This window comes from Chrysochloris asiatica, unplaced genomic scaffold (genome assembly GCF_000296735.1).
Source record: "Chrysochloris asiatica unplaced genomic scaffold, ChrAsi1.0 scaffold00053, whole genome shotgun sequence".
In the NCBI taxonomy this organism is placed as follows: domain Eukaryota; kingdom Metazoa; phylum Chordata; class Mammalia; order Afrosoricida; family Chrysochloridae; genus Chrysochloris; species Chrysochloris asiatica.
Genome location: NW_006408571.1, coordinates 13,640,626 through 13,651,545, shown reverse-complemented (window position 1 = coordinate 13,651,545; position 10,920 = coordinate 13,640,626). Strand labels below are relative to the sequence as shown.

Here is a 10,920-nt window from a genome sequence, read left to right as displayed (position 1 = left end):
CTGGCTGCTTTCAGAAGTGTCTCCTTATCTTTGAGTTTGGAGAGCTTGACTATGATATGTCTTGGTGATTTTCTTTTGGGGTCTACCCTTCGTGAAGTTTGTTGAGCTTCTTAAATGTTTATCTTTTCGTTTTTCAGGATGTTAGAGAAATTTTCTTCCAGAAGTTCTTCAACTATTTCTTCTGTGGACTTGTGTGATTCTTCTTGTTTTGGAATGCCGATAATTCTTAAGTTATTCCTCTTCATGTTGTCCAGCATGAATCTTAGATCTTCCTCCAAATTTTTTATCCTTTGTTGTGTTTGTTCTTCTATCTTTGTGGTATTGAGAGATTTGTCTTCCAGATCACTGGTTCTGCCTTCCATCTCATCTGTTCTACTCCTCTGCCCTTTCAGAGTATTCTCTAATTCTGTTATTTTTTTATTGATCATTTGGACCTCTTTCTGTAGGTTTTGAATTGTTTCCGATGCTGTATCTATCTTATTTGATTGTTCCTGTAGCACTTTCCTGACTTCCTCCTTATTTTTCTCAACTCCATTGTAAAGTGTTTTAAAACATTTTATAATAATTTTTCTGAATTCTTTCTCAGGCATTTGCAGGGCCTGCCCTCCTTGCAGAATGGAGTCCAGGTCTACTTCTAGGTCATTTGTCTCAGACATTTTATCTTTTTCTGGACATGTGCTGATATGGTTATCTGCTTTTGCTTATTGGACATGCTTAATGTTTATCTGTGGCTTTAATACGTAATTGAGTATGTGTTTTGGTAATTTGTATGCTTTCTGATTGCTTCCAGGAAGATGTGATCAGGATGTGGACTTCCCTTTTCACTCTTCTTATTGCTTAACTCAGAGTAACTTTCATGAGTGTTGTCTGTTTCCCTGGTATATGGCAGCTGATATTGGATCTTGCCTGGGTTTTGGTGTTGTATAGAGTGTGATTGTAGCTTGCCTATATGGCAGCAGTTGCTGACTTTTCTTGTGTAATATAGGAAGACAAAGAGTTCTCCAAAAGCAGAAGTGGGGGGGCATATAACATCAAAACAACACCAGTGGGGTGGGGGTGGGGGAATGAGAGGGGAAAAAAAAGCACCAACAAAAACAAGAATGAATACTGAAGTCTCTAATCACAGAAAAGGGAGAGGAGGGTGAGAAGAAAAAGAAGGAAAAAAAAAAAATCTGTAGCTTAATATGAATATGGCTTTAATGTCCTAAGTTCCTGTCTTCAAAGCTGCCCGAGAGATTCCAAGTTGCCAGTGTTGGTTGTTATGCTAAACCTCAGGTTCCAATCCAACTTTTGGCTCTCTTTCTCTCCCTTCAGCCCTCTCCTACTCTTTCCTATGATTAAAAAAAACAAAAAACAGAACAAAAAGGAAACAGATATTAAAAGTTCAGGGCCTCTGCTTGGGCTGAGTATCTGTGTGCATACGTGGCAGAAGCACGCTACATAGATTTTGAAGGGAAAATACATAAACATTGAAAATATAGATGATTGAAAGCAATTAGTATGGGGGGACTGTAGTAAGCGTACTGTTGAGAAATTAGCCTTCCCAGTTAGAGAGCTAGCAGTAAAAAGTTGCTATGCTACTGGGAAACCCTACCTGGAAGGAAGATTGCCCGATTTTAACAGAGCCTATATCTTTCTACCACCTTTTGTTGTTGTTGTCAGTTTTATTGTTAGTAAGTATTTTTTGTATTGTGGTGGCTATGGGGCATAAACAGTGGACTGTGAACCAGAAAGGTCAGTGGTGTGAGCTCACCAGCTGTTCCATGGGAGAAAGATGAGGCTTTTTGCTCTCACAAAGATTTGTAGCCTTGCAAAACTGTACACAGGGGTAGTGACCTGTGTTGGAATGGTACGATGACACTTAACATTACTTTTTAGAAGAGCCCTAGTGGCCCAGTAGTTAAAATAATTGGGTTTTAACTAAAAGGTTGGCGATTCGAACCCACCACTCACTCTGTGGAAAGACGTATGCTTCCTAAAAGATTATATAGCCTTGTTACCTAAGGACAAAGTTCAGAAAGGTTAGAAAAGGAGGCGGAATGGAAATGGGAAAACACAGGGAAATGGTAGGATAAGTGTTGTTACATTGTGTGGATTGTAATCAGTGCCACAAAACAAAATGTGTAGGAATCGTTTGAATGGAAAACTGATCTGTTGCGTAACATCTAATCAGTTCACAGTGGTGGTGGCAGTGCTGTCGTGGCAGTTCTAACTCGTAGAGCCCCCTGTATAGGGTTTCCAAGGAGTTGCTGGTGAGTTTGAATTGCCACCCTGGTAGTCAGCACTCCATTGCTTATCCTACACCAGGACTCCCAGTTAACAATAAAGTTTACAATATATTTGTAGTCTTAGTAACGTTGTTAGGACTATGAGTCAGAATCAACTTGATGGTAGTGGGTTTGGTTTGATATTTGGTTATATTTAGAATTTCATTTGTATTGAGCTGTTGAGAAAAGCAATTGAGATGAATTGTGGAAGCTAAAGAAGTAGAAAATAAAGTACATTTGCAGTTTTCTGAACATTTTTGTTACACTAAGAAGATGGTTAGTACATGGGGAACAAAAGTGGTTTGCTTTAGCAACCAGAACTTAATGGAAAATTCTAGATTCCCAAAACATTTATGTTGACACCATCTCAAATCAATTCCATTTTTGGCATTTACTTATTTCTATATTTGCAGTTATGAATGAGTTATTTGGTGTACGTTTTCCAGTTATTTTCTGTATTTTATGTTCTCATTTTGGACATCTAGTTACTGTATCTTCTTATGTTTTCAGCCAAATAGGTGAACAGACAAAAGGAGCCCATAAAAGTGTATGATGAATACTGACAAGAACGCTGCATATTAGGTTTTATTCTATAATATTTATTAAAATATGGGTAACAAGATAATTACGTTGAACCGTAAGAAATTTCTGGTGTTTTATTTTTTTACTTAAAAAATGGGCAATTTTGTGATTTAAATGAAACACACATCTCCCCCTCTCCCATGACAATGGCTAGCTATTGAATTCTAAATCCTCTTAGTGCTGAATACCAATTTTTAGTTGTTTTTAAACATATACCCTGTGTTTAAATTTGTAAACTTCTAGAGCTGGTGATGAACCATAGCACTCAAGTTTACATTAGCATATAAGAATAGCAAAGAGAGATTATCCAGAATCCTGATGGATCATAACAGTAAGCATTATCTCAACCTTCTCTTTGACATTTACTATATTGCAGTCCTCCTGTCCGACGCCAGAGAGGAAGAAGGGATCGTCTGTCTCGGCATAATTCCATTAGTCAGGATGAAAACTATCATCATCTCCCATATGCACAGCAGCAAGCAATAGAGGAACCACGAGCCTTCCACCCTCCGAATGTATCCCCTCGTCTGTTACATCCTGCTGCTCATCCACCACAGCAGAATACAGTAATGGTTGACATACATGATCAGGTATAGTAGCAGAATGTCCTGGAAGTTTGATGCTTAACGTCGGTATAGTTCATTAAAAAACTCTGGAGGTTTTGTTGCAGATTTCTTTCCTTCCTTATTTATTTTTTACTCTAGTGAAATATACATTAATGAAGCTTTGCTATTTCATCCATTTTTAAATATAAGTTCAGTGACATTCGTGATACTCACTATATTGTGCATCCATCACCACCATCTGTTTCCCAAAAGTTTTTCATCACCCTTAAGCAAAGACTAAAGGAAGAACTTCCCACTTCTCCTTTCTCCCAGTTACTTCATTTCTCTTTGTGGCCAAATAATTCTCTATTGTGTTGTTGCAAATTTTATTTAATTTACCTACATGGTAGTGATTTTTCCTAAAATAAAATATTTTACTTTCCTCTTCATAGGATTGAAATTTGAATTCTGTATGTTTTCTTTAGACAAAAGTTGTGAAAGCTCAGAATGTCTTCATGTAAGAGTTGGTTGGGAGATACTGGTTTTGGATTGCTAGGAAATACTAGATAGATTGTGGTTTGAATACGTATTCCTATTTTCTTCTCCCTTCCATTTTCTTCTGGAATAATTCAGTATACAAGTGGATACATCTCTGCTTACAGCTTCTCCTTAGATCTCCAGGGAGATGACAGGTACAAGGCTTCATTCATTTCTTGTTGTTCCTGCCAAGAACTAATGTGCTAGCTCAGGAAATGGACAGGGCTTACTTGTCTTCAGAGCTTAAGGGAGAAGACCAAAATAGGATGGTTTTCTGTGGGAGTTCTAAGGCCAAAAAGATAACAAATCTAGATGTATCTTTTTTATAAAGTTGCTGAATTTGAAGGTTAAAATTTTTTTGCAAATTTATGGTGGCAGTGGTGGTGTGCCACTGAGTCAGTTCTGATTCATAGAGACTCTAGATATAGGGTTTCTGAGGCTGTAAATCTTTATGGGAACAGAAAGCCTTCTTTTTCTCCTGTGGAGCAACTGATAAATTCGAACTACAAGGAGAGATCAACCAAGTTTTCACTTACTGCGCTGAGTGGTAGAAAACGGGGAGATATGAGGTGTACCGACAGTTGAGAGAAAATAATAATCTTGCCCAGATGTTACTTTTCTGTCAGACATTTTTCTTCCCTTACGTCCATGAAACACTCATAGAAAACTGATAAAATGCTTTCTTCCCGTGCTCTGTTTCTGGTCCTCCTTCCAGCAGTTTTGCTGATCCCAAGAGTTGCTCCAGGGTGGTTCTTTTATTTTCTTGGAGACCTATTTCCTGCTTATAGAAATCTGAGAGGCAGTGTTCTTTCTGTTTTGCTCTCTGTTCTCTTCAGTCTAAGATGATGGAATTTTTGCTGTGGGTAGTTACTTAGATCTATCAGTGACAGGTTTAGTTTGTTCAACAAATGTTTGTGTGGTCATGTTAGTGAGCATTTTAGGACATATGTTGTTAGTTTGCACAACAGAATATTACAAATCTTTGGGTTCCATTTTCATTTTGCACCATTCATTTCAAAGTCCCTCTTGATCCTCTGACGTAAATTCGACTGTAAGCAGGAGGAAGAAACCACATGGCCCCTTTAACATCGTGCTTAGAAATCTCCGTAACCAGATACTGAGTTCACCACTTAAAAGTTCTACCTGACACCAAATTGTTGTTGTTACGTGCCGTGGAGTTGTTTCTGGCTCATAGCAACCCATAGGGTTTCTGAGGCTGTAAATCTTTACGGAGCAAAAAGCCTCATCTTTCTCCCGCAGAACGGCTGATAGTTTCGAACTGCTGACTGTGAGATTAGCAGCCCAATTCGTAACCGCTACCAGAGCTCCTTACACAAAATAGGAGAACATAATTCAGACAAGTTCTTTGTAACTGCATCACCCTCCTCCTCTATCCACTCACATGTTCATTATTTTCTTTTAAAGCCCCAAAGAAGCACATTTACCTCCTTCCATGTTTCTAGTAACATTCTGTTGCTCATGTCTTAGGTCTGAGGAGGGCTTCAAAATGTTCTTGGGAAAATATAATTAACTTTCCTGTCAGTATGTTTATAGGAAGTCTCTTAAAGGCAATCTGATTTTTACTATTAAGTGCCACTGAGTTGCTTCAAACTCATGGCAATCTTGTATATTATTTCCAAGGCATGGCTGGTGGGTTTGAACCACCGACCTTGTGGTTAGCAGTCCATTGCTTATTCAACAAGACTCTTTAAAACTCTTCCAGCCACTTGATTAGGTATTTGTTAGAGCAGGACCCTACACTGGTACCAAATTCTGTCTGACTTAGCTAGTGTTGCTATAAGAGAATATCATAAAGAGTGACTTTCATATACATTTATTTTCTCATAGTTTCAGAAGTTTGAATTCAAAGGGCCAGATCTAGAGGAAGGCTTGCCACTCTAAAGGAATAGCCTTGTCTCTTAGTTGGTGCATCTTGGTTCCTTGGAGATCTCCAGGTTTAATGTCTTAGAAGCATTAACAAACATGGTAAGGGTAGTAATGGATATAAAACCTTTTCAATTGAACATATATGTGTCTCTTTTTCCCTCATGATATAACTGTATTTGACGAAAACCCAATTCTAGTTTTAAAGATTTTGTTGAGGTGTACCTACCTAGATGCAGATTTCAATATATGAAATCTAAATACATAAATCTTTATACATAAAATTCATCAACAACATAATGTGGCTTACCCATATAATGGAGCATGATTTAGCCACCAAAAGTAATGAAATATGGATTCATGTTTTATGAATATACTTTGAAAACATGGTACTTAAGTGAAAGAAGCTCCATATTATATGGTTCAATTTATGTTTATATAATATCTAAAGTAGGAGATGGATAGAAACAAGGTAGATGAGTGCTTGGGGGAAAAAGGAGAGAGAGTACTAATGATCAGAGATCAGAAACAAATGTAACTTGCAACCCAAACTCTTATTAGTTTGTCAAGTTCGCTTAAAGTCTTTGAAAACAAATGAAATCCCCTCTAGAAAAAGGAATCTTTTATTCTAATTTTCAGCCCCCACCCACTGTCATCAAACCAGTTGACTCAGCAACCCTAATGGACAGAGTAGAAAGGCTCCGAAAGGTTTTTGAGACTGTAAATCTTTACAGGAGCAGGCAGCTTCATCTTTCTGCCATGGAACATCTGATGGGTTTGAACTACCACCCTTGAGGTTCGCAGCCCAGCTCTTAGACCACTGTGCCACTAGCGTTTCTTGTATTTTCCTTAAATGTTTTTTTCAAATAGTGAGCAATAAACAGGACTGTAAATGAAAACCAATGCAAATATAATGAGAACTACTACAGACTTCACCTAGCCTATTTTAAATATCATACTTCTGTGAAAGAAGACATGCTAGGAGAGAAACTATAAATTAAAAGAGATGTTAATCACTTGTAATATGTAAGCCTTTTTTCAATCCAGATTAAGAATAATCTCTTTTTAAAGTGTTGTTGTTAAAGTGCTGTCGAGTCAGTTACAATCCATGACAACCCTATATAGAGTTTCCAGAGAGCAGCTGGTGAGCTTGAACCACGGGTCTTATGGTTCAAATCAACTTTGCAATCCAGCGTATTAACCCACAGCGCCACTCCAGAACTAACTTTTAAATAGAGTGCTGAAATATTGACTAGATTTGGGTTCTTAGGATTTACTTCAACAAAATACAGGAAAAGAAGAAGTAGATGGAAATAAATTAGCCTTGTTTTAGTTCTTAGGGACTCCGGGTGTGGTGCTGTAGGATCTGCACTGGACTGCAAACAACAGATCACCAGCTGCTCCTTGGAAACGCTATACAGGGTCACTATGAGTCAGAACTGACTTAATAGCATTTAACAACAAAAACAGTTCTTAGAGATAGTGATGGATATGAGGCTCCTTATATGTTTCAAAATTTCCAGCATGTTTTAAATACTCTGTGATAATAAAATTTACAGAGAAAACTACCATTGAAAAAACAAAATATATGATAGAAGAATCAATCTTGACCTTTCTGTAGAGAAATTTGAAGAGACCTATGTAAGTATAGAAATGCACATAGATCTAATTTTGTAAAAATTGTTAGTCCTTAAAAGTGACATATACTGTGATGGTTTAGGTTATTTGTCAACTTGGACAGGCATGGCTTTCAGTGGTTTGGCAGATATTATGTAATCCTCTTTTGTGTCTGATGTGAACAGTCAGTCAGTTGAAAGAGGAGTTTCCTGTGGGGTGTAGATTTAATGCAGGATAAATCAGAAAATACTGTCACTAGAGTTCCAGTTCTTACATACACAACTTTATTCCACAACGTGTTTAAACATATCTTTGTGATCAGTGGATGACTGCAGACAAGTTCTCTTAGTGATACACTTTCTTTAGTCTCATGAGGGTACCTTCTGAAAAAAATACTTTCTGTGCATTGGGATAAAGAATTACTTTTAGGCCAGGACTAATGGCAGATTTTGAACAAAACACAAAAGTGGACATCTTCCCAAGTTATTGGAATTCTGCAACAATGCTACTCCACATAAAGCAACAGTTTTTAGATGGATCAGGTATTTTAAGGAAGATTGAGAAGGCATCAGAGATGAGCCAAGAGAGGAAAGACCATCAAGAAACTCTTGACTGTGGAATTACCTACCAGTATGGGGTTTGTGAGCCAGGAGCTTCCAGCCTGATACCTGACCCACGCTTTTGGATCTTGCCAGCCTCTACAACGGCAAAAATTGTTGCCTTGAGATAAATCTTTCTTGATAAATATATATATATATATACACACACACACACACTTCATTGATATTTCTTCTCCAGAGAACCCAGACTATGACATAAAGAATCCATGTACTCCAATAAATTTCTAGTAGGTTTTGGTATAAGTGAAAGTTTATTCTACAGTTTGTGTTAAGGATCTGGAATAGTTCAAAGAAAGGGAAAATAAACTATCACTGCTTGTTTTTGTAAATAAAATTTTATTTGAACACAACCAAACCTTTTTTTTTTTTAATAGCATATTTTCTGGCTATTTTGTACGGTAAGGAATGATCACTAGTTGGAAAATAATGGCCTTGGTGATAGAAATGATGCTGGAGATCACATGATAGCAAGACCAATGACTTACTGAAAATACCTCATTTCAACAGTGAAAAAGATGACTTTACACATGGACCTCACCAGATGGAATACACAGAAGTCAAATTAACTACATCTGTAGAAAGAGGTGGTACTAAAGCTCTGATATCATCAGCCAAAACAGACCAGGCAGGGGCAGACTGTAGAACAAACCATCAATTGACCATATGCAATTTCAGGCTGAAACTGAAGAAAATTAAAATATGTCGACACGAGCCAAATTAAGACTATGAACACATCCCACCTGAATTTAGAGATCATCTCAAGAACAAATTTAATGCATCAGACACTATAATGTCTGAAGAACCAGAAGAATTATGAAACTCTTATAAGAAGAAAGAAAAAGGTCTTTAAGGAGACAAGAAAGAAGGAAAAGACCAAAATCGATGTCAAAAGAGACTGAAATTTGCTCTGCAGTGTAGAGATTATAAAACAAATGGAAGAAGTACCAGAGGTAAAAGAGCTGGAGAGAAAATTTCAAAGGGCAGACCAAGAAGATAAAATCAAGTATTATAAATGAAATGTGCAAAGACCCGGAGTTAGAAAACCAAAAGGAAAGAACATGCTTAGCATTCCTGAAGCCGAGGGAACTGAAGAAAAAATTCAAACCCTGACTTTCTATACTGAAGGATTCTATTTGCAAAATGTTGAATGATAAAGAAAAAATCAAAAGAAGATGAAAGGAATGCACAGTTACTATACCAAAAAGACATGGACAGCATTCAATCATTTCAAGAGATAGCATATGATCAAGAGCCAATTATACTGAAGAAAGAAGTCCATGGTTCACTGAAGGCATGGGCAAAGAACAAGGCTCCAGGAATGATGGAATACAAATTAAACCCTTTAAATAAATTGATATACATCTGTGTACACTCCCTCAACTATGCCAAGAAATTTGGAAGACTATCTGACCAACTAATTGAAGAGATCCATATTTGTGCCCATTCCAAAGAGAGGTGACCCAACGGAATGCAGAAATCATCAGGCAATATCAGTAATACCACATGCAAATAAAATTTTGCTAAAGATAATTTAAAAATGGCTGCAACAGTTCATTGACAGGAACTGCCAGAGATTCAAGCCAGATTCAAATGAGGACATGGAAATAGGGATATCATTGCTAATATCAGATGGATCTTGGCTGACAGCAGACAGTACCAGAAAGATGTTTTTTTGTTGTTGTTAAGTGCCATCGAATCATTTCTGACTCGTAACGACCCTGTACAGGGTTTCCAAGGAGCAATTGATGAGCTTGAACCACCAACCCTGTGGTTCAAACCGACCTTGCAGTCCAGCATAATAACCCACAGTGCCACACCAGGACTGTGTTTTATTGACCACACAAAGTCAACTGTGTGGATTATAACAAGTTATGAATAATGTTGCAAAAAAGGTATTTCAGAGCACTTTATTGTGCTCATGAGGAACCTGTACATAGAACAAGAGCTAGTTCAAACACAATAGGGAGACACTGAATGGTTTTTAAATCAGGAAAGGTGTGCACAAGGCTTGTTTTCTTTCCCCCATATTTATTCAATCTGTATGCTGATCAAATAATCGAGAGAAACAGATTATATGAAGAACATGGAATCAGGATTGTGAGGAAGACTCATTAACAACCTGCAATATGCAGATGATGCAACCTTGCTTGCTGAAACTGAAGAGGACTTAAAGTAAGTATTTTAATATCAAAGACTACAGTCTTCATTATAGATTGCACTTCAATGTAAAGAAAACAAAAATCCTTACCACTGGACCAATAAATAACATGACAAATGGAGAAAACATTAAAGTTGTCAAAGACTTCTGTTTAGATCCATTATCAGCACTAATGAAAGCATCGGTCAAAAAAATCAGTTTATTGCAGCATTTGGTAAATCTGCTGCAGGAAAGATGACAGTTTGAGGACGGATGTGTGCCTGATTTAAGCCATGTTATTTTCATTGCCTTCATATGTATGTGAAATTTGGACAGTGAATAAGGAAGACCGCAGAAGAATTGATGCATTTTTGAATTTTGGTGTGAAAAAGAATATTAAAAATACCATGGACTGAAAACACATCTATGTTGGAAGAAGTACAGCCAGATGCTGTACTTCTTACAATTCTAATACTCCTCAGAAGCTGCTTGAAATTATCATTATAAAAATCAGTATAATGGTTCCTTTAACTAGAGGCTTTTGGGAATGGTTATGAGATCATTTTGACTATGAAGGAGGGTTTCTTGGGGGTGGGATTTTGGCAGTGTTCTTTTTATTGACCTAGGTGATAGTTCGTGGCATCAGGATTGGAGGAAGACTCATTAACAACCTGCGATATGCAGATGATACAACCTTGATCGCTGAAAGTGAAGAGGACTTGAAATATTTA

At 37.3% G+C, this 10,920-nt stretch overlaps 1 protein-coding gene across 2 annotated transcripts in view; it reads left to right on the top strand.

Annotated features, from left to right (window-relative positions):
• The window catches only part of RNF38 (ring finger protein 38), a 78,832-nt gene that overhangs the window by 37,235 nt on the left and 30,677 nt on the right, over positions 1 to 10,920 (top strand). For both annotated transcript variants that reach the window (XM_006863106.1, XM_006863105.1), the window contains one exon: positions 3,226 to 3,439. In XM_006863106.1, coding sequence (XP_006863168.1) covers positions 3,226 to 3,439 — 214 coding nt within the window. The remainder of the gene's footprint in view (positions 1 to 3,225; positions 3,440 to 10,920) is intronic.